The 24,405-nt window shown below is 42.5% G+C and overlaps 1 protein-coding gene across 2 annotated transcripts in view; it reads right to left on the reverse strand.

Annotated features, from left to right (window-relative positions):
- The window catches only part of Dtwd2 (DTW domain containing 2), a 63,786-nt gene extending 49,018 nt beyond the window's left edge, over nt 1-14,768 (reverse strand). For both annotated transcript variants that reach the window (XM_021150841.2, XM_021150839.2), the window contains exon 1: nt 14,476-14,768. In XM_021150841.2, the coding sequence (XP_021006500.1) occupies nt 14,476-14,693 (218 nt within the window). In that variant the 5' untranslated portion in view covers nt 14,694-14,768. The remainder of the gene's footprint in view (nt 1-14,475) is intronic.
- Nucleotides 14,769-24,405: the final 9,637 nt, after the last annotated feature.

Below are 24,405 nucleotides of genomic sequence, written 5' to 3' on the forward strand. Positions count from 1 at the left end.
CTTAAAGTTACTCTTCTACTGCTGTTAAGTGGCACCATGACCCGGGTAGTTCATAAAAGAAAGCATTTCATTTGGGGCTTGTGGTTTCAGGGGATCAGAGTCCATGACCTTCATAGCAGGAAGCCTGCAGCAGGCATGACACTGAACAGCAGCTGAGAGCTCACATACTGAAACAAAATCATGAGGCAGAGAGAAAAAGCCTGCCCTCAGTGATACACCTACTCTAATAAAGTCATACTTCCCAATCCTTCCCAACTCTTCTATCAATGGGGGGGTGGGTGGGGGGGTGGTGTTCGACTATTCAAACACTTGATCCTATGGACTGAGAACTTTATTATTATCTACATTCAGCTATGATTTACTTCCTGTTTTTAAGATAAACATACTGATGATATATAGATAGTAGATGATGACGGATGGACGGATGGATGGAACAACCTAGAGGATGTACATAAGAGAGAGCTCTCATCTAGCCTGCATCCACAATACCTGGTTTTGATGCCTTACACAGGAAAAACAAGATAGAAGTAGGTATCTTAGTAGCAAATTAATCAGAGTCCCCTCCATAATGTTGCTTCTATACTTGCATAATTTGTTTTAAATATTATTTATCAGATACTAAATATTAAAATAAATGACTGAATAAATATAAGACAAATCCACAAGCCCCTCCCCAGAAAAAAACAAAAAAACAAAGCACAACAACAACAAAAACTGTTCTTTATTTTCTTCTAGTACTGAGAGTCAAACCCAGGCCCTCAGCATGCTAAAGAAGTGGCCCTGGGCCAAGTGTCCAGACCCTACAAGACATGAAGTCACGCCCCGCCCCCGCCCCGCCCCGCCCCATGTACACAGAAGCTCAAGTTCCCTGCCACGGGCAGAATTAAAGGCACAGGTAAGGAGTCAATGGTTAAAAGTAAAGCTATTTCCCAAACAACAGCATAAGTGTGAGGATTATGTTACTACAAAAATCTTCATTTTGTTCATTCTTTCATTGTCGCTTATCTAAAAACTGCCTACATTTTAAAATATGGGGTTTTATATTTTCCTAACTTTACTTACATGTCTATTTCCTCAAAAAAAAAATATATATATAAAGAGACTTGAGAATTTTTCTTGAAATAGAGTATTTTAAGGTTTAGTTTACTCCAATACTATGAATAACCCATGGATTTGAAGTCATATCCAAAAAGTGTGTCTGTCTATCTGTCTGTCTGTCTGTTTCAAGTAGTTTGACAAGATTTGCTTAAAACGAAGACCTACTAGAAGCCCCAGGGTGACACCTCCAAGGATGGGTAATTGACCTGATGTGATCTACAGATTAACACAAATTCATTATGTCCCTTAGCCTCTGGTTTAAGGGAAAATACCCTAGCAACAAGGAAGTTAGATACCAGCAAAAGGTGTTAATTCATTAGTGACAATAAGTGATAGTTCATACAAGAGAAAAGAAGAGGAACAGGGAGTTAAAGAAAAGAGGAGGAAGAGAAGAAAAGAGGGAGAATTTAGCATTGCTCCCATACTTTTTATGTTAGATGCAATGCAAATGTTTTACCTGTCAAAGTGCTAGTACTACTGCCCTACTCTAGGTAAAAAATAGAAGGCTCACATAGGTTAGTAACTTCCTTTGAAGAAAATATAGCAGGCGCTACAACAGCTCTCAGTCCAGATGCTTTTAACTAGTACTTTACATTGAGTCCATATATCTACTGCTCATGGTGTCTTAAGGTACAACTTTGTCTAAGCTGTTTTAGGCCCTACGTACATATCACTACAGTTAAAATAGCTGAAGGTAAGCTTTAGACCCTGTAAGAAGCTAGAAGAAAAAGGTCAATACCCAAGCAACCATAAACTAGTATAAAATGGCTAAAAGTAACTGGGGATGTGAGTGTGGATGTCAGGATAGATATAAGGAAGTAAACAGTGCAGCAGGGAGAATCTAGGTTTAAAAGAAGAAAACAGTTCAAGGGCTTAGGAGATGACTCAGTGTGTAAAAGCACTTGCTATGCATGCATGAGGACTTAGTTGAGAATCACAGAAAACACATCCATCCATACACAGTACCACACATCTATAATCACAGTGCCCCTAAGGGGAGAGGGGAAGAAAAGACAGGAAACTCTTTGAAAGCCTGCACGTTAAGTCTTGACCACACAACAGCAAACAAACCCTCTCTCAAAACAGTGGAAAGCAAGGACCTACACCCAAGGTTGTCCTGACTTCTGACATGTCTTCTGACATGTGCATGTGCCCACACTCACATACATGCAGACACACAAATATCATACACATGTGCTGTACACATATATGCAAAGAAAGAAAGAGAAGAGAGGGAGAATCGGGGAGGGAAGGAGAGTGTGTGTATGTGCTCAAATTTGGAAAAAAACAGAAAGCGATAAAAACTTTCGTGGCAGTTAAGTTGGACTGAGATAGAATAGGATTTCATACAGGAAGAGACTCTCAAAGGGGAAAAGTTAACAGGACAAAGGTAAAGAGGTAAACATAAAAAAATAACTGTTTAAAAGCAACATTTCCTGATAACAAGGAAGGGTATGTATGGAGTGGCAGAGAAAGACACAAATCAGCAGGCTGAGGACTAAGCTGCAGGCTTCAGGCAGTACACTCAGGAGTCTGAACCCCTCCCCTTACCTAGAATACAAGCACAGATCTCCAGGAAAAGAATAACAGGAGCAGCCCCAGGTGTTGGGAACTGGACTGATGGTGAAATGCAACCTGGGAAACAGCTACCATAAGTGCAGAACTGTGAAAACCAGGACAGCAACAGCAGTGAGAAGAACACGTAATGAGTAGCTCAAGCGGCTCATTTCTCATGAGCTCCAGGTAGTAAATCCCTCCACCCTGCCTCAATCTCCCGTCATGCTACATCACAACTCCTGTGTTCCTCCCCTGGAGACTCCTGATGATAACAGCCAAGTTCTCTTCATCTTCATCCTGCCAGTCCGTGCCTGGCTTAGTGTAAGGCTCCCCATAACAAACATCTGCAGAGCACACCTGAGTTGTTTACTTTGAGATAGGAGAAGAACTAGCTGAGGTCTAAATCTACTTCACACAAGGCTTGAGCAATGAACTGTACAATCTGAACTCAGTCACACTACCTGTTTTTCCTCAAGAAAAACTACTAGTGATTCATATCTATCTGGATTCTACGACAGTTTCTTGGAAACTGAGGCACTAAGCGGCACTGTGTCCCATACTGAGAGGTTGTCTCTGTCTTCTGTATATTCTCTAGCTGTTTAGCTGTTCCTAGAGACATGCTTGGCCATTGTCACCCTATTACTCTGGGCTCACGTGCTATCCTTTTGATCCTCTGATGGTAACCGCTGAGTTAGACAAGGGGTAAAGTCCTTTTTTTACTCTAAGTCTCATGTTCTGGATCAAATTCCAGGAATGTCCTGCCCAAGGGATTCCAGCATCCAAGAATCTGACAAGACAGAAGCCTCCTGGCCACATCTGAGAATTTCTACCCCACTGGAGATCAGTGAGTTAGTCTAAAGAAGAGGGGAGACTTCTGAGTCAGAGGCCAAGCATCTTAGTGCATTATTTGTGGTACTCGGAGCATCCCAAATGTTCACAGCAGTCCTTCTCTTCCCTGAGTCCACAAGAATAAAGTGGGTGATAAAATGGTTTATATCACAGGAGAAACAATGAGCTTGGGAAACCACTGGTTTTGTAAGTAGTATACAAACCTTTGCTTGGACAAAGATTTCATCTCTCAAGCTTGCTTGGTATAAATATTACCCTTAAGAAAAGGTAAAAATGTTGGTGATCTTAAATTCTTACTAGAAAATCCAAAGAGATATAAGAGGTATCAGATCGTATGAGTTGAACAATGTCACTTAAAAAGGTATGTCCAAGTCCTAAACCCCTAACATGGTAAATATGGCTTTATTTGAATATCAGACCTTTGCAAGCATAATTAAGAACCATACAATGAAATTGGTCTAGGATGACTTAAAATGACTTTTATAAGAAAGGGGGGGGGGGGGCTGGAGAGATGGCTCAGTGGGTAAGAGCACTGACTGCTCTTCCAAAGGTCCTGAGTTCAAATCCCAGCAACGACATGGTGGCTCACAATCATCCATAATGAGATCTGATGCCCTCTTCTGGTGTGTCTGAAGACAGCTACAGTGTACTTACATATAATAAATAAATAAATCTTTAAAAAAAGAAAAAAGAAAAGGGAAGATCTGATGAAAGAGGGGCAGACCACTAATCAAACAACAGCCAGAAAAGAGAAGCAAGGAACAATATCTTCCCAGATGGAACCACACCAGTGACAAGTTGAGTTCCAACGCTCAACTCCTAAGGTCTGAGAACAAACTTCTGTTGTCTTCAGCTTCTAAGTTGTGGTGGTTTGCAATGGTTGCCCTGGCAAGCCATGACTGCTAGGAAAAGTGTCTCCTAATTGTTCACCTCCCACTTGCATTGGTGCTTTATACACACAACAGCATTTCCTCTGCCAAAACCCATGATGATGTCAACCACAGATGGAAGTCACTGAGACTACAGCCCAGAAAACTACCTTAACAGTATCAAAATTCCAGGATGCCACCCAAAATCCTAGACATAAATCAGGAATTGGCTGCATGTCTGACATTCTAGCAAATTTACATGAGCAATAAAACATTTAAGAAAAAAAGCTGTAGGTGTAGAGAGTAGTGGGACAATCGCTTAGCATGCTTGAGGCCCTGGGTTCAACCTTTAGAATTAAACTCTACTTGTCAGGGAAGCCAAGAAGATGGGCTAGAGATGGCTCAGTCCTTAAGTACTAAGGACCCAGGCTCAATTCCCAGAACTGATTCAGTTGCTTACAATGTGTATCGCTCCAGTTCCTGGGGACCTGGTACCCTCTTCTACCCTCCACAAGCACCAGGCACAGATGTGATATGCAAACATGCAGGCAAAATACATACACATAAAATAAAACACACACACACAAAAAACCCCACATACATGTCCAATAAAAAGGTTGCTTAAGTCAGTGGACATTTCTTTCACACATGTGAGTAGGTAACTGCTGTCTGTTGTGGAATGGTATGAGGTGTTTCCATATGCTCCACTGTAAGATATAGCAATAGGCAGCATTTCCCATGAAGTGTATACCTCCTTTGTATTCAGAGGGTGAGCACAACTAAGAAACACTAACTATGGAAAGCAAGAGAAATCATAACTATTTCAGTCCGCTGTCCTTATAAAAATTCCAATTGTCCCTGTTTGGCCAGATCACATCTGTCAAAGGCTACAGAAGGCACTGGAAGGCGGCCCCATGATGATCATACCCAACCAGTGTCACCTACATCCCACGGAATGGCCAGGGAGAAGAGTTTTGGGATTTGAAGGGTTAGTTGGTGGCTGGCAGACTTCAGAGAGGTCAGTACATATGAGCAATGGACTAACATGAGTCTCAGCTGAATGGACTTTCAGCAGGTAGGACACATGTGGAGGAAGGAGGCTGGGGGCGGGGCGGTGTGATGAAAGCCTTGAAAGACTTTTGTCTTTAGGCATTGCTGTTGGTCTTTCTGTCTCCTACTTGCCATGAACCAGCTACTTTGTTCTCCTAGTCATAAGTTCTGTCTCACCATAAGTGAGACCAGGAAAAAAAAAAAAAAAAAAACACCATGACCCTGCAGCCTTTCCCTTCTAAGGTGGTTCCAGCCATCCTCTCACAGCACTGAAAAGCAGCAGGAGGAAGTCAGGCGTCATCACAGCTGCTGGCTGACTTGAGGCAGCATTGCTATCTGATGCTTCTGATGATTTAAAATAAGTATCATGTCTTCAATTTGTACTTACTTGCCTAAAGTGTAGCCAAATAACTGAGGCTAATTGCTGGTTGGTCACTATGTTACAAAATAACTAAAAACACTTCTTGAAAAGCCTCAACAAAGGTTTTCATTAAGAGAAGTGCCAGGGTGCTTTACCTATTGTTAAGGAAATCCAGGATTGAGAAAAAAAGGAGGAGGAGGAGGAAGAAGAAGGAGGAGGAGCAGAAGCAGGAGGAGGAGGAGGAGGAAGAGAGTAGTAGCAGGTGGTGGTGGCAGCTAACCAACAAGGGCACTTTTCTAAAACAAGTTACACCATTTTGAGAGAAACCAGAGGCAAGTCTCAGGAAAGGGTCCCAAGGCACTGTTAACACAGCAAATGAACCGACATGGTGTGTTACAGCCCAGAAGACTTCCAGTGGGATAACATAGAGACTGACGGACAGTGATGGTGACCTTAACCCTGGTCCTTGTATACTTGTATACTGTATACTTGTCTTTGTTTTTCATAAAACTTAAAATATTTTTGAAAAAGTAGCTGAAATTTTTCAAAATAGAAAAAAATAGCTAAAATAATAGAATGAAAATATTTTTAATTATAGGTTATTTTAAGCTAAGTTACTACAAAAGAACAAACATTTTTATAAGTTTAATTTTCAAGTTTATATCTGATGCCTTCAATTTTAATAATTTTATAGTGCTTTAATAAAAACATTTAAATTACATATAAAAATGTAAACTGAAATGTATAAAGAAAGTTAACTATAAGGCTGGAAGCCTAGCTCAGCAAGTAAGGCAACCTGCTGCTCTTCCAGAGGACCTGGGTTCAAGTCCCAGCACCCACATAGCAGCTCACAACGGTAACTCCAGTTCCCAGTTCTGGGGCTCTCTTCTGTTCTCCTCAGGCATAAGCCAGGCAGGCTCAGGCACTTGGAGCACAGAAATACACTCAAGCAAAACATCCATATGCATTTTTTTTTAAGCAGCCCTGGGCCAGTTTAACAGGTAAAGGCACTTGCCTCCAACCCTTGTAATTTGAGTTTGATCCCCACAAGGTAGGAAAGAACTGACTCCTGCAAGTTGTCCTCTGACTCCCATTACATGAACACACACACACACACACACACACACACACACACACACACGCTTCTTTTTTGTGAATAAGCTCCCTATTCTGGAGCTCTAAGGTGAGGTGCTAAGGACACACTGCTCTGCAGTTGTTATCCCTTAAAATAACAGAGCGTGCAACCTAATGCTAACCATGAGAAAGCAGGACTCAAACCCAAGCTAAACAACATTCTACAAGGTAACTGAGCAGTGTCCTTCAAAAGCATCAAAATCATGGAGAACAGAGAGCCGGACGAACCATCACAGCCAGGAGAGCGTGGCTAATGGTACGGTGCATTTCTAAACACTAGAAAGGATTTTAAGGTTTTTCTGTCATAAAGAACATCTGTTTTATTCTGATTCAAACATTTAAAATGCATACATTCATTAAAGCATTGTATAAGACTCCATATATATGTCAAATTTTAAATTTTTATCATAATCAAAAAGGGAAAATAAAATTACTAGAGTCCTTGAAAGAAGAAAATGGAAAATTATTAGAGACACAGTATGCTGGTTAGTTTTGTTAACTTCACATAATTTTCCAAGGTCATCTGTGAAAAGGAATTTCAATTGGGAAAACATCTCCACTAGAAAATGCCTCCATTAGAAATTGTCTCCATTAGCCTGGCCTGCAGGCAAGTCTGTGTGGCATTTCCTTGATTCAAGGTTGTGTGGAAGGAGCCAGCCTACTGTGGGTGGTACTACAGCTGGGAAAGTGGTCCTGTAAGAGAGCAGGCTGAGGAAGCTGTGCAAAGCAAGCCAGTGAGCAAGCAGTGCCCTTCCGAGTCCTCTGCATCAGCTCCTGTCTCCAGCTCCTGCCCTGCTAGTTCTGTCCTGACTCCCTCTGAGGATGAGCAATGATGTGGAAGCTGAAATAAGCCCTTTCCTCCCCATGTTTATAAGACACAGAGTTCATACTAAGACGATAAAAAGGCTCGGGGTTCACACAGTGCTGATGACTGTGTAACACTACAAATCTAATGTGTCTCAGTTACTGTTCTATCGCTGTGAAGAGATACCATCACCAAGGCAGCTTATTAAACAAAGCACTTAATTGGGGCTTGCTTACAGTTCCAGAGGGTTAGTATCCATGCCCATCATGGTACAGGGCAAGCAGTAGGCAGGCAGGCAGGCATGGATCTGGAGCAGCAGCTGGGGGCTAACATCTGACCCACAAGCATCAGCCAGAGAGAATGACACTGAGCCTGGTCTGGGCTTTTAAACCTCAAAGCCTAGCCTCAGCGATACACCTTCTCCCACAAGGCCATGCCTCCTAGTCCTAAATAGTCCACCAACTGGGAATCACACATTCAAATATATGAGACAATGAGGGCCATTCTCATTGAAACCACTACAGAATCCAAACCTATAACACACTTAAGATGATACACATATTCTTAATATGTTGCCACAACTCAAAAACAAAGGTAAGTCTGGCAAGGTACTTACCCATATAAACAAACAAACTAGATATGTTTCTATTGAGCTGGTTCTTCTAATCGTTATTGCAAGAATAGTGGGCTTGGTGAAAACCTATTCTTGTTGTTTGTGAGAATGGCTTTTTCTGAAAATACCCTTTGCTTTCACAACTAAACTTTGGCAATCAAGTTAATATGCCCTGAGACCATTTAAAACTATACACTTAATCTGTTTCCCTCCTATATATTTACTCTGGCTAACTTGCCTTTAAGAAAACAATATAACACTACCTAGCTCTACCTTGGACTTCACATGCAGTCAGCTTTTATAACATAAGCTAAACTCAGACCTTTAACTACACATTCCTTCATGCCTCTGACCAAAACTTGTGTGTGACTGTGAGTGTGTGTGTGTGTGTGTGTGTGTAAGGGATGGAGGGGGAAGAGGTGGCAATAAGTTGCTGAAAGCAGTCAACAGGTTGAAAGTCATTTTAAAGAAAACAAATATCTACCATAAATGTTGGAAGCAACATCTGGATATGGTTTAATAACATCTGTTTGTGGTTTTAAGTACTATTTGGGTCATCTGGGGTCAGTAAAATGACTCCTTTCCTTGTATGATTCCACTAAAAATTTCTGTAAAGAGGAATTCCTTTTTTTCTTCCCCATTCCATGTTTTCTGTGCTATTCAACAAATATTGAGGAAAAACCCTTCATTAGGGACAGACTTAAGACACAGATAACAGACAGGCCACTGATCACAAACAGGACAGATGAAAGACTCGGGGAGTAGAGATTTCAAATTTGGGCTCTGTACTCTGAGAGGAGGAATCCTTTTTCATTCTTTAAGACTACTATTGTATTTGTTTCTGGAGTTTTTCCTTGCGTGGTCCCAAAACTTTACTCACTCCATTTCACTGTCTCCTCTTTCCCCATCTTTTTACTAGGCTTCCAACAGAATAAAAATGTTTTTAAATGAGAAGGAAAAGCAAAGGAAAAACGTAAATTCCTAACAGCACTACTCTCAAAGCTGCTTTCCTAACTGAGGAGGGAAGAGCCACCACGAGAAACGAGAATCTGATCCTAGGCAGGAAAAAGATTCAGCAGCTATGAGCTTGATCTTAACATGGACAATAACACAGTGAGCATGGTAGAACACACCTGACACCCCAGAATTTGACCAGAGGACTTAAATAAATAAATAAATAGATTCATCTCAAAATAATTAAAAATGACCATAGCCAAAGGAATAGAAAACAATCTATGGATCGGAAAGGGTGAAGAAATACATTGTTACAAATACATACCCCGTGCAGTAGAAAGCTAAGGGCCCATATGCTGGTCTGTACACAGTTCATCACTGTGTACACCAGCAACAGAAACATCAAAGCCAGAGCTGCTACCCCAGTCACTAAGCACCAGCCACTGACAGATCATCAAAGACAGAAACACAGAGGTATGGAAGACAGCTCCAACCGTAAAGCATTTGCCACACAAAGAGGAAGACCTAGTTCAAATCCTCTGAGCCCAAATAAAGTCAGGCAGTCTATAGTCTCAGCTCAAGCTGCCTCCCCGCTGGCCCGAGCCACCCCNCCCCACACCCCACCCCACCCCAAGCACGTGCACGCATGCACACACACACATACCTGGCATATCCAGCAACAAAACAAAAAGAACAAAAAGAGACCACAATTAAAGGCCAACACCAAGGTTTTTCTTCATTATCCACACACATGCATACACACACACATCACATTCACAGAGAGAGAGACAGAGAGACAGAGAGAGAGACAGAGAGACAGAGAAACAAAGTCAGGCTTAAAACAGAGGAAAAACATTATTCAAATCACAAAGTTATCCTGTTAGATAAAAATGTATAAAAATAACTTTGGGGGTCAGCAGCTAAACACTCTCCCTGTAAAAGCCTACAAGCCTGAGCTTGATCCCAGGAACACACTTAAAGATGGAAGAGAGAGAGAAAGTCAAAAACAAGCTGTCCTGTCTCTTCCATATTTGTTTTTGGTTGGTTTGCTTTGGTTTGGTTTTTTTGTTTTGTTTTGTTTTGTTTTACGAGACAGGGTTTCTCTGTGTAGCCCTGGCTGTCCTGGAACTCACTCTGTAGACCAGGCTGGCCTTGAACTCAGAGATCCACCTGCCTCTGCCCTCGAGAGTGCTGGGATCAGAGTGCTGGGATCAAAAGCGTGCGCCACCACGCCTGGCTATGTCTCTTCCATATTTATGCCTGGCAGGTGTGCACAAGTATACAGACACAAACACTTTTTCTCAACTACTTTGTAACTTATGAACTCTTTTTAAATAATATCAAGTTTTAAACTAGAATATTACTTATTACATAGTCCTTGAATCTAAGCATAACTAATACTATAAATTATTAATTTGGGACAAATTAACATAAGGAATTAATGTGGTTTAATGTTCTTTGAAGAAAACATCCATCTGAGTGTAACAGTGCAATCTTATTTTTCTTGGGGGAAGTAAATCAAATATTTAGTAAGCTCTGGTATATTTTATTTTTAACTGGTCACTCCTCTTTAAAGATTTAATTAAGATTAAGAAAGAAAATATTTCTTGGCATATATCATCTTTGCTCGACTTAAATCAGCTTTGCACAAATATTATGAACAAACCACTTTCAAGAATAAACATATTTTCTATGCAAACCGGAAGGAACAAGTTAATAATTTTCCCTTGGAAATATTTTATATGTACAAAAATAATTAAATTTGCAGAATACCTAAATTTTTACCCTAAACATTATCATCACTAATGTATTTGATTTTGTATTTACAAAAAGGGCTGGAAATGGACCTCAGATGGAGTGTTCCTGGAGCCCTTGGTAAAACCCCAGCATCCCATAGCGGGGTGTGCCAGTCCATGTTATAATTCCAACACCAAGAAGTGAGGCAGAGGATCAGAGGTTTGAGGACACTCCAGGCCACACAGAATGCTGGAAACCAGCTGGGCTAAGTGATACCATGTTAAGAATAAGAAAGGGAGGGGAAGGAAGGAACTGAAACATTATTAAGTTGAAATGTAATTGGTACATGTAACTTAGGTGACATAACTTAGCAACATGTGCAGTGAATACCCATGGTAACAGCAGGATTAGCTGAACTGCAGCTCAGTGCTGCTGCCCAGCTCTCAAGAGAGCACTGAGCCACACACTGCTAACCCCAAAAGAAGACAAAATACAAAACCTGAAGGCCAGTTCCTACTGAATGCATGCTGCTTTCCCATTACTGTGAAGCTGGAAAACTGTAAACCACACAATGATAAGTACATCTAGAAAGTAAGGCATCCTATAATCCAGATCCATTCTGACTTCTGGCAGAAGGCAAAAACATGAGAAAGATAAAGTATCCTAAGTGTTCAAGTAGAAAAGGCATCCTACCTCATCACATTACTCAAGAGAGCTTTCCAGACACCATTCTGGGCCAGCATCCCAATCACCAAACCCCAGTCTGCAGCCCACTTGTTTGCTGTTCCAATGCCTATAGTATCTGTTTTAAAAATGAAGTTATATCACTGTATTGTAAGTGATTAGCAGAGTGGTCAATAAGTAAGAAGCAAATCCATAGGCCTGGTGCTCAGGAGAAGGCCCAGGGTAGGGAAACTGGATTACAGATGATACTCTATCAGGAAACTGGGTAAAATCACCAGTGGGAAGTGCATACCATTCAAAAGAGAAGAGAACTTAGAATCAGTTCTCTGGAGAAGCGAGGGGGTCTCTGCAGGTGTCAGGCAGGCAGGAAAGTCCACTGGGAAGAGCTGACATGAAAACTCAGCTCAGACTGACTTTGTCAACCTGGATTAAGACTTCGGAGACTCTGATGCCAGGTGGTTTATTGCCAACAAATTTAAACATGGTATCATTTGGGGAAAAGTTTCCTGGTGTAATACAATCCCCAATGCATGGGAAAGCATAATTACATCAAAACTTGAATCAGGGCACATGTCATTTCTTCCAAGAAGATGGGTTCTAAAAATAGGCTACCTGTACTAGCTTCAAGGCCTAAGCAAGGGTATGGCAAGTCTCGGTCATAGAGATAGCCTAGAGGTCGTCATTTGGGCTATTAGCCACCTCTGGTCCTGGTTGTGGGAGCTTAGAAAGTCTCTGGATGAAAGGGTCATTTAGATTACTAGCCATCTTTAGTCCTGGCCCAACAGGTAATGCAGATCACCAGGCTATTAATCACCTCCAGCTCAGAGCCTTCTGGATGGAAGTCCAGGCTTAGATCTTTTTCATCAAAGACAATCCTGTGTGCTTAACATTCCTGGTTCCCCGGAGAGGTGTCAGTTGAAGGACCTTCATCCTCCCAACAGAGAAGCCCAACATTTAGAGTCTGAGAAGGATAGGCAAAGGAGACTGGACCAACGACGTCGTCTTAATCTAAGGAGATCCAAAGAAAGCGTCTGTGACAGTGTTTACAGAATGCTGCCAGCTGATCTACTACTATCTAATCTGACAAAGATCCACTGGGTTTTATCTCAGGAAGGTTACTGGCAGCTGTAGCAGAAGCCGTTTCAGAGCAATTATATGAACAGGCGGCTAACGACAATAAGGCAAGGAAGGAGAGACAATAAGATTTAGTTAGTTGGGATCTGAAATGTGTTCACACATACACACTCACACTTGTGCGTGCATGCACACACATTGCAAGGGTCCATGTGTCAAAGGCTTTCGGCATTACTGGGAGAGGCAGGCTAGGCAGAGAAAGTTAGGTCATCAGGTAAATGACTTGCGTGGAACCCTGGGTATTTGGCCCCTTTCTGTAATCCTCACCCATTCTGTGCACAGTAACCTGTGCAACACTGCAGACCCAGCATAGCCAACCAAGCTTTGGACTGCAAACTCTGAAACCTTGAACCCAAATAAACTTTCTCCTTATAAGCTGAATACCTCAGGTACCAAGGTAAGAGAAAGCTGACCAGAATTTAATAATTAAAAGAGGAAGGGCAACAGAGATAGGTAACCAGGGACATACGTCCAAGAGGCCAGGAGTGATGAGATTAAAGAAGCAGGAAGTGCTGAGATTAAAGAAGCAGGAAGGACAAAATGCGCAGCTGAAGCCCACCAACGCACTGACGTGGCCCCCCAAAGAATAACCAGTTATGTTGTGACCAGCCAGCCCTGGTTGTCATTGTCCACCCAATAACCTCTGCACGAGCCTGTAAGTGTCCAGCTGGCGTGAGGCGGCGCTTTATTTATTCTTCGCTGCGTTTCTAGTGCCTAGAACAGCCAGCAGACAGCAAACACACAAGAAACTCCGTTTAACAAAATCTTTTTGGAACTGGGCCTCATACAGCCAGGCTAACCTCTAACTTCCTAGGTAGCTGCGAGTGATCTTGAATTTCTGATCTTTCTGCCGTCACTTTCAAAATACTCGGATAACAAACCTGGTTTTCAGTATATAGTGCCAAGTAAATTCAAAATTCTCAACACAGGCAGCCGCTTTGTTCCTCTCCCCCAATCCATTGCTCCTACAACCCATTATTATGATGGCAAGCACACTTAAGCGGCGTTAGGTATTAATGCCATTACGCCTCCAGAATGCCCTTTATTAAAGGGCATTTCTTGGAAATGAAATTTCTTGGAAAAAAGATCTAAGTCTTGCTGAGCTTGGTGACACACACCTTTGATGCACGAACAAGGCAGAAGCAGGCAGATCTCTCGAGTTCAAGGCCATCCTACTCTACAAAGCGAGTTCCAGAACAACCTGGGCTCTGTTAAACAGAAAAACCGTGTCTAAAAAAACAAAAACAAAAACAAAAACAAAAAAATTAAAAAAACAAAAAAAAAACCACCCAAACCATTAAAAAAAAAAAAAAAGAAAAAAGAAAAAAGAAAAAGCCAGGCGTGGTGGCACATGCCTTTAATCCCAGCACTTGGGAGGCAGAGGCAGGCGGATTTCTGAGTTCGAGGCCAGCCTGGTCTTCAAAGTGAGTTCCAGGACAGCCAAGGCTACACAGAGAAACCCTGTCTCGAAAAAAACAAACAAAAGTTCAAAAAGTAAGTCTTGAAGAAAGTCGGGATACATAATTATGGCCCTAGGCCGAAAAGCTTCTTACTCTGGCAGACACAATTGGAGTCCGCCTGGCCGGCAGGGGGCGCCGCAGCTCCCGGGCCGCCCCGGCCCCGCGCTCACCTGCAGCGGCCGCACTCGGGCCTGCGCTCCGCGTGCTCCACCGGCAGCCCCCAGAGCCCGTCTGCACTCGTGCTGTCCCCCGATGCGCCCGCGGGAGTCGCCGCCGGCGGTGCGCCGCCCTCGGTTCGCTCCTCTTCGTCCGGCGTCGGTGACGCCGAGGCGCCAGAAGGCGGAGGCGCAGGCTCCCCGAGAGTTCGCTCCTCGGCCTGCGGCTCCATGGTTGGTGGTAGTCAGGCCCTCGCATGAAAGGAGCGCCGCCGCCGCCGGGGGGCGCCACGCGCTGAGGAAAGGGGTCTGCGCACGTACGTCACGTAAGGGGCGGGACTCAGAGGTGCCGTGAGGTCCCGCCCCATTGCAGAAAGATAAGAAGCCTATTGGTGTGTTGGGGTGCTTCTCCTACGGGCCGGAAGGAGATTGTGAGCCTAGTGGCTGCTTGGGTAAGGTTAGGTGCAAGTGTTGGAGTCGCCTGCAGAAGCCACCCTGACACTTTGCCTCTGCGCAGTTCTCTGTATTTAAAAGACAACGTGAAATTCTAGGCAGCATCGCCGGGTTCTAGGCTCGCGCACGCTAAGCCCTGTGGCAGCTCGTGACTTTAATAGCCAAAAACTGCACAGGAGCGGTTGCAGCCACTGAAAACTGATCCGAGGACTGCTGCAGTGACAAAGGAAGCTCTGGTGCCCCGTGCCTTGTCTTCCCAAGTGTTTCCTCGAGCCATCGGGCATAGCATTTCACGTTTGACACCAAATGATTGTTAAATGGTGCGTTTAACTCCCCAAGCCGCCTGGAACCAAGCAAAAAGAGCTGCCTACTATATATGTTGAATGGTTGAGGAAAAAACACTGCAAACAAGCACTGCTTACCCAAGTTCTCACATCTAGGTAACAGAAGAAAGTCTAGTAGCTCAGCTTTTAAAACTTATAACGGGCCGGGCAGTGGTGGCGCATGCCTTTAATCCCAGCACTTGGGAGGCAGAGGCAGGCGGATTTCTTGAGTTCGAGGCCAGTCTGGTCTAAAGAGTGAGTTCCAGGACAGCAAGGACTATACAGAAAAACTCTGTCTCGGGAAAAAAACAACAACAACAACAACAAAAGTTATAACGGAAGTAGAAATACTGGCTACAGATAATGGGTGTATTTGTTAATGCGTATTAATGTTAATTCTACCAGTATACATTTAAACAAGGACACTAGGGTTTCATCTGTTCTGAGTTGTTTTGCAGTGGCTCCTGCCTTGAAACTCTACTTAGTAGACTAGACTTAACCAGTAAACGGAACGGTAAAAACAAATACTGTATCTCTTATAGTTTATTTTAGCGTTAGATTTTTCCAGTCACCTTAAAATCAAATTGATGAGTAGTATACCGGACTGTATTTTAAGCTACTGTTAATTCTTTTCTCCCTAAAAACGGTATTCTTTTATTTGAGGATAGCTTTAAAAGAAGGGGGAAAGGTTGAACTGTCCTGGTGAATAGAGGTAGGATAGGAAACAAACTGGCATATATATCTGTTTAAATTAGGAAATGAAATGTAGGAAGAAAAGCAAATCAGAAAATAAAGAAATCCTGCCAACAGGTATAGATTGAATTAAGTTTCCTAGTAACTGTTTAACCCAAAGGATGGCCCTGCTCTCTCATTGCAAGATAGGAAAAGGGCAAGTAGGTTGAGTACAGTTTTTCTGCACTATCAAATCTGCTAAGGCAATAGATACATGCTAACAATTGATTTTTTTCAATAGGTCCACACCAGATCACCAGATCACTGGTTCTGACCTACAAAGGATGCAGAATCCAGCCATTCATCTGGGTCACCACCTCTGCCCCATTCAGGTTTCTATGTTTCTTGAATAAATTATTTCCATCAGCACAAACGAGTCCTGCTTCATCTCTACTTTTGAAAGAGACATCTCTGTAAGTCCACTTACCCGGAGGTTGACCAGAATATAAAATTAAATTGTTAATAAGCAAATACATTAGACCTCTCAGGGGCTAACACAGTGATAGCGCATGTCCTTTGCATGGGCTAAGCCTGGGATTCAATAAGCAATTCTTTAAAACAAAACAAAGGAACTAATAGTTTTGGTCCAGGAAGCAAACAAAAACAGCCACCTATTTCACTCCAGGAAGTAGGATATGCACCCTGTCTTAGGGTTTTATTGCTATGAAGGGACACCAAGATGACCACAGCAGCTCTTATAAAGGCAAACATTTAATTGGCGCTGGCTGACAGGTGCAGAGATTCAGTCCATTATCATCATGGTGGGAAGGATGGCAGCATGCAGACAGACTTGGTGCTAGAGGAGCTGAGAATTATATATCTTGGTCTGAAGGCAGCCAGAAAGAGACTCTCTTCCACAAGCTGCCAGGAGAAGGCTCTCATTCCACACTGAGGGGAGTCTAGACATAGGAGACCTCAAAGCCCACCCCTACATGCTTCCTCCAACAAGGCCACACCTACTCCAACAAGGCCTCACCTCCTAATAGTGCCAGTCCCTGTGGACCAAGCACTTAAACACATGAGTTTATGGTTGCCAAACCTATTCAAACTAGCACACACCCTTATGCCCATGTTTACCACCTCTGACTTGGAGCAGCCTGAGGGAACCCATGTGGGCAGTTACCTTGGAGCACAGAAAAGTAAGACAAAACTAGCAATAACCTGCCTGGGAAAAGCTAGAACAGAAGGAAGAGAAGGTATGGTTTGAATAAAAATAGTCCCCATAGGCTCAGGAATTTAAATGCTTAAGACTGTGAGTTGAGGGCAAAATAGCAAATTCATGGCTTTTTATTTTATTTTATTTATTTATTATTAGGGTGTTTTCAAGATATTTAATTAGAAATAACTCTGAGTAGTTAACAGAGAACAACCCAAATTGCATAGTTAGTTTTCAAAAATGTCACAAATCCACAGAATGTGACATTTAATGTTATTTATTCACTTGTTGTTGAGACAAACATGCTCCTAAGAGCTTCCCATTTGTAGATTCAAAGCAGCAGCTGAGCATTTTCCCTCCAGGTGAGTACATTGTGGCTAGGTCACCACTGGGCAGAAATTGCCCATCTCTCCTGCAGACCTGTTCTGTTCCTGAAAGGACACAATTTACAGGTTAGGGCAACTTAGTTCTGCTGAGACAGAATAGGCTAGTCCTTAATATTCCTGTTTTTCAAAGGTCTGTCAGATAATCCTGGGCCAGAAGGCTAAAGACTGATGCTCCAATTTCCTGACTTACTGGGGCTGTATGGGTAGGAAGCTGTCTCTACAACTTGTCTTGAAAGACCCACAACGTGAGGACTCCCTCACGTTCTGACTCAGGAGAGGCGACACCCCAAAATCACCCACAAGAAACGATCTTGCTGCAACTGCAAGAGGATTTTTATTCGAGAGCGTTCTCGGGCCCATGATCATACACCACGCAGGGGTAGACGACCATGGCGCCCCGAGTAGCTGAGTAAGGGGGTATTTAAAGTAAGAAACCACAATTCATGGAGGTGGGGAGGGCGTTGTTGGAAAATACCAAAAATACCAGTTAAGAGTCACAAGGAAGTATAAAGTCACAAGTGTCAGGTTATCTCTCAAGACAGTTTCTAAGAGCCCCTAACAATCTAAGAGCCCCTAAAGATAGCACATTTGCATTGCAGGTTCCAGTAATGGTCAGGGTGTCATTCTTTGAATTGAACCCAGGAAGCGGGTAGGTGGAGGAATGTCGCTATCTGTTTTATGACCAGTACCTGGAGCACTAAGCCACAAAGGCTACACTCCCAAGCCTGGGCCCAAAAGCCTCGAATTTTGTTTTTACTTTGCTATACTTTTTTAATACTTCTTCAGTCTCAGTTCTGGAAGCTGTGTTAGGCTTCCTGTATTTTCAGATAATGTTGGTCGTTCTCATAGCCAACCCAGGCTATTTAACACTGAGAGAACAGATTTGAGAGAATGGTTTTCAGGTAGCATACTGTCTAAAGTCAGTACATAAGTCAAGTGTAGAATTAGAAGTCTTTTAAGTTGGGATACATGACAGCGTTCTATTTTATTGACAAAAATGATGGACTGGGTGTTAAGTCTATCTTGTACTTTATAAATTACAGAATGGTAATAGTTGTGCTCAATTTATATCTGAGATAAAAGAGTCTTTTTAAGTTGACAGAAAGGGGGAAGTATAGCCCTGGGGATGCTTGTATTTTGATGCTAATTCCTTTTCCTGGGAGGGGTTGTGCCAGGAGTGTAAACCATCCCCTAACAAAGGAGCCAATCACTGGGCAAGGAGGAGGGACTTCTGGGTTGGATAGGGAAAGAGAAGAAGCAAGAGAGAGAGGAGGCCATTTGGATAGAGTGAGGACAAGATGTAGCTACTAGTGTCTCTCCAGTTTCCGGAGGATTTAGATTTAATAAGGTTTACAAGATTAGGATTGTACTTGTTGTGCACAGTGATTGAGTTACCATTGTTTCAGAACTAAGTTTACGTTGTGTTTTCCTTCACAAGGCAGCTAGCTCTCTAGGTTCAAGAGAAAAAGGTACAGCAACAAAGCATAGCTTTGCCTGATGTGTACCACAAAGGTCGTGAGGGAATTGAAGCATGGGGCTGACATGGTAGCAACCTGCCAGTGGGAACTTAGAGAGCTGGGTGAAGAGACTTTGAGTTAAGAACTGGCTGTCAAGACCACCAAGGCTGAGAGTAGCAGGGTGTAGCATGGGAACTTGCCATTCTTTTTTAATATTTTCTGCAACAAAAACCAACAGATGCATTAATATCACCATGAAAACACAAGAAATATGAAAAACAAAGTGACATGATCCCTCCAAAAATTCTTAACTCTCCAGTAACTGATCAAAAGCTGTCAATGTAGATGAAAGGCCAGATCAAGAATTGAGGAATTAACTATTTTAATGATCTGCAACTTCAAAGAGAATGCAAATAGCTAGACAACTTAGTATAAAACAGTAATTCAAGCAAGGCACAAATCTGTGAAAAAAAAAACAGGCTGGAAATGAAATTTCAATACATAAAATTTAAAACTTAGTGGAGGGGTTAGAGAGATGGCTCAGTAGCAAAGAGCACAGGCCACACTAGAGCTGGGCTCAGTTCAGTGCCTCACTCAGCCCCCATCAGAGAAGCTTCCTCTTGCAGTAGATGGGAACCAACACAGAGACCCACAGCAGGACAATCTGGAGAGAGTGAGAGACTGTGGAACACTCAGTCCTAAATGAGATGTCTTCGTCAAACCCTCTTGCGCATGTCCGACTCAACCAGCAAGAACGACGCTGCAACAGGATCCTTCTGCACACGTTTATTGGGAGAGCTTGATTGTAGAGGCGAATAGACCCCGAGCCCAGCACTGGTGCTGCTTTATATAGGTCTAGGAGAGGCGTGTCTCACACCCGGATTGGTTGTGCTTGGTTGATGCTTACCACCTCATTTGCATGCCTACATCTGATTGGTTAATTTCTCTCTCATCTGATTGGTTAACTTCTCTCTCATCTGATTGGTCAACTTTTCTCTCATCTGATTGGTCAACTTCTCTCTCATCTGATTGGTCAATTTTGGTTAATTCTCAAAACCTCATCTTGGCAAAAAAACTTTCCTGCCTATGTATGCGTGGTGGCCAGCAGAAGCCTGTGCCACTCTGCAATGGCACATGTGGCTTCCCACAAAACCCCACCCATCAGATCTTAGTGAGCTACGGAAAGGAGATGGGAGAAAGATTGTAAGAGGCAGGGAAAACAGATAACTCCAAGAAAAGAGCTTCTTTCAGACACAACAGGGCTGATGCACAATGTGAACTCACAGACTGTAACAGAGTGCACTTCACGGCCACAGATTCAAGCCACACTGGGCCCCAGTGCTGAGAGGGGAAAGTGGCCTACGATCTACCTAAGAAGCTATCTCTTATTGGCAACAGACTGCAAAGGAACAATAAATTTTTCCAATAGTGTCTCACTAGGTATAGAAACCATGCTAAGTGCAGGTCTCGTACCCAGCAGTAAATGGCCAACATAAAACAAAATCAATGACCCAGCTTGTCAGGAAGGTACAAAGGCAGGCAGACTCCTGAGTTCAAGGCTAACCTGAGACAGAGCAAGTTTGGGCCCAGGTAGAGATGGTAATCTCAGGACGGGATTACACCCAGCTAGCTCAATGTCTGTGCTTGCCTTCTCTAACGATCAGAGGGCTGCTGATTCATGGGATAATCAAAAGGAGACCTAGAGGAGTGACTGAATTGATATGGAAATAAAAAACTGGGCTTTTGGTCTGTAAGAGATGAGCTATCTAGAGAGTTCTTAGTATTTCAAGAAAAAGCTGTCTCAGAGAGAGAGAGAGGGAGAGAGAGAAAGAACACAATCTGGAAAGCTGTCTTGAGCAGAACATAGACTATCTGCATATATTTTTAGGTCACTCCCCAACATCCCTTTTCTCAAGAACCCCTCTGCAAGCTGAGGCTGGTCCTTGACGTTTTTAATGTTGTTTAATTTATGTATTATTCTGGTTTATTTGGGTTTGTTTTCTATTTGCCTGTTTATTTTCTAAAAGAAAGAGAAAGGAGACTTAGAGTTGAATGGGTGAGTAGGTGGGGAGGACCTGGGAGGGAAAAAGGGGGAAATATGATCGAAATATATTGTAAAAATTTTCAACTAAAAGGGGGAAAAGTATTTTCTCCTCCTGCTGAGGCCCCAGGTTCAGTTCCCAGTACCTAAATCTGGTAGTTTATGCCTGCCCCTACTCCAGTTCCAGGAGATCTAAATGCTTTCTTATGGCTTCTATGGGATTCACAAATAATGCATAGACTTTGACTCCGCATGGATACAGACACAGAAAATGAAATACATAAATCTTTCTAAAATTTAGTTGAAAGCCTCACCAATAGCATTGATCAACTGGAGGGGAAAGGAATAGGAGGGATTCTCAAGTTTGGAGGCTGTGCCTGGCCTTATAAGGAAACAAGAGAAGCATTTCTGAGGCTTATCTACATTACATGGGGAAGAACACCTCTTTTCAGAAAGTCTTTTGTAGAACACACAGTCTTAAAGGATTTAATTTTCTTTCTTCCAGAAATGCAGAACTTGGATCAAGTTCAACATCATGGATCCCTTCTAGCTTAGACTGACTATCAAATAATTCCAGAGGGCATATTTTTCTGTTCCTAGATAGGAATGCATGTGGTGTTATTATAATTAAAAAAATCAATCAATGAAACAAAATTCATGACTCTTGCAGAGGATTTATTTTAGTACATAGAAGAACAAAAATATAGTAAATGTAGACACATTAAGTGAATCTCACTGCAGCTTCAGACCTGGCATAGAGACAGGATTTTTCACCCCAGGTTAGGCCCACAAACTCACGGAAAGTTCCATATCCCCCAGTGGTTTGGGCTGAAACGTGAAGACATGGGTAATCCTGAAGCAGGGTAAGAGGTACTGGGGCTTGGAACGCTCTGCAGGCTCCAACAGCTTCAGGAGGAGCTCCAGGTGGGGCCAAGTTTGGCTCTGGTTTAGGCCCTCCCATGAGCATAGGATACGAGGGAAAGTTGCATATCTTACAGCTGTTTTAGAAAAGAAACTGTGTGATTATCTCATTAGGCACAGAAAAGGTCTTCAACAAAATTTATAAAAGTCCCAAGGAATCTAGGGATGCACGGGAGTCATTGCAACATAGTGAAGGCAATGCACAACAAGCCCACAGCTAACATCTTGCTAAGTGGAGAAAACACAAAGCATTGCTATCAAGCTCAGATGGAGAAAAGGATATCCTGGCTGTCCTGGAACTCAGTATGTAGACCAGGCTGGCCTCAAACTCACAGAGATCCACCGGCCGCTGCTTTCCAAGTGCTAGGTTTGAAGGCTTGAGTTTTGTTTCTTAATCCATTCATCCACCCTGTGTCTTTTGATTGGAGAACTGAGGCCATTAATAAAGTTATTATTCAAAAGGTGTGATTGATTGCAGTGGTTGTGCCTTTGACTTGTGGCACTGTAGTTTATGTTCTTAGTGGTACTTTAGGTTTTACAATTATAACTTTGTTTTCTTTTTACAATCGCTTGCTTGGCTATGTTCATTCCTTTTGTCAGCCTGAAATATTACTTCCTGTATTTTCTTTAGTTTTTTTTTCCTGTTGTTGTTTGTTGTTGTTGAGTATAATTTTTTGTTTTGTTTTTGTTTTTGTTTTTTTGAGACAGGGTTTCTCTGTGTACCCCTGGCTGTCCTGGAACTCACTCTGTAGACCAGGCTGGCCTTGAACTCAGAAATTTGCCTGCCTCTGCCTCCCAAGTGCTGGGATTAAAGACGTGCGCCACTACATCTGGTGAGTATAATTTTTTAATGTTTACTTCATGGAAAAGTTTTTCTTTCTCCAAACTATAGTAGATGGTTATCTGGGGTACATTAGTCTATGTTGGCTGTTCTGGTCTCTTAGGGCATGAAATGCCTAGCTCTATGCTCTTCTGGCTTTCAAAGTTCCTATTGAGAAATCAGATGTTATTTTAGTGGGTTTTCTTTTACATATGACTTGTGTCTTTTTCTTTTTTCTCTTGCTTTCAATATGCCTTTTTTTTTGTTACATATAAGCGGTGTTTTAACTATGATATGCTGGAGGAGTTTATTTCCTGGCCTTGTCTAGGTGGTGGTCTGTGTATGTCTTGTGTTATACAGGCTTATGTCTTTGTTTAGGGATGTTTCCTTCTATCTTGTTTATGATCTGATCTATGCCATTGACCTGGGATTCTTTTCCCTCGTTTATGCTTATAATTCATAGGTTTGGTCTTTTAATGGTGTTCGACATTTCCTAAATGTCCCTTTTTTATGTTTTTGCTTTACAGTTTTTATACTCTTTGCTTATTTCATCTAGATCCTCTATCTTTGAGTCTTGAGTCTCTTCTGCCTGATTAATTCTCCTTGTAAGGCTTTCCCTTGTGTGTTGTCTTGTTGAGTTAATGGATTTTTCAATTCTATCTTCACTTCAGCTTGAGTTCTTCTCGTCAACGTTTCTTTTTATTGAATTCTGTTTTCGAATTATGCATTGCCTTTGTCACTTCTATCAACCTTGATTCTGTTGACTTGGGCACTGCTCAGTCATTTGTTCTCCTTAAGTTCGTTATCTCTGGGTTCATCGAGTTGTCTCTATGTGTCTTCTTCAAACTCCTTGAATTCTCTGATCAAGTGCATGATATTTTTCATTTTTTTGTTTCTTGGTGTTTATCTGGGCCATTATTAAGGGCAAATATTTCTATAGGAAAGATGGATCTCTGAGTATGTGATGCAGAGATACTGCCTTCATCTCTCATACTGTTTTTGTTTTTTACAATGGCACCTGGACATGTGAACTTTTTTTGTTAGTTCTGTGTCTGTTATGGACAGAGAAGGTTGGAGAAGAACACAGGATATGTGTGCCGGGTTGGGCCTAAAGGTTGGATATGGCTGAGGTGGAATGAAGTCAAGTGGGCACAGGAAGCTGGGCTAATGTACAGGATTGGTATCCTGGTCCAATCCTGGAGTTTAGGGGTTTAGTTCTGGGAGTTGGGAAGGGTGATTGGAGGTGATAATCAGCCAGACTCACCTTGTTAAACCCTGGCTTAATGTGCAGGACCTAACTGGGCAGAGAGGTCAAATATGATATAAAATGGATCTGTAGGTGACGGCAAAGTGTGTCCTGACTGGAGTCTGAAGGTTGAGCCTGCAAAAACAGGGTTAGGTAGACTAGGCTGGGGTGCTAGATGTGGGACTTAGTCTAGATCTGCAGGATTAAGGAAGGATTCACAGGGCTCATCCCTAGTAAAGAATGTGCAGTATCTGACAGTGCAGAGAGCTTGGAATATGGCTGAGAAGAAGCCTCAAGGTTGGGAGCTGTACTTTACTCAAAAACATCCTATTAGTACAATAGATAGAAGCCTGACTCTTCTCATCTGCTTCCTCCAAAGCAAAAAGCCCTGTTAGCTCAAGAACTAATGT

Source organism: Mus caroli, chromosome 18, assembly GCF_900094665.2.
Source record: "Mus caroli chromosome 18, CAROLI_EIJ_v1.1, whole genome shotgun sequence".
Taxonomy (NCBI): Eukaryota; Metazoa; Chordata; class Mammalia; order Rodentia; family Muridae; genus Mus; species Mus caroli.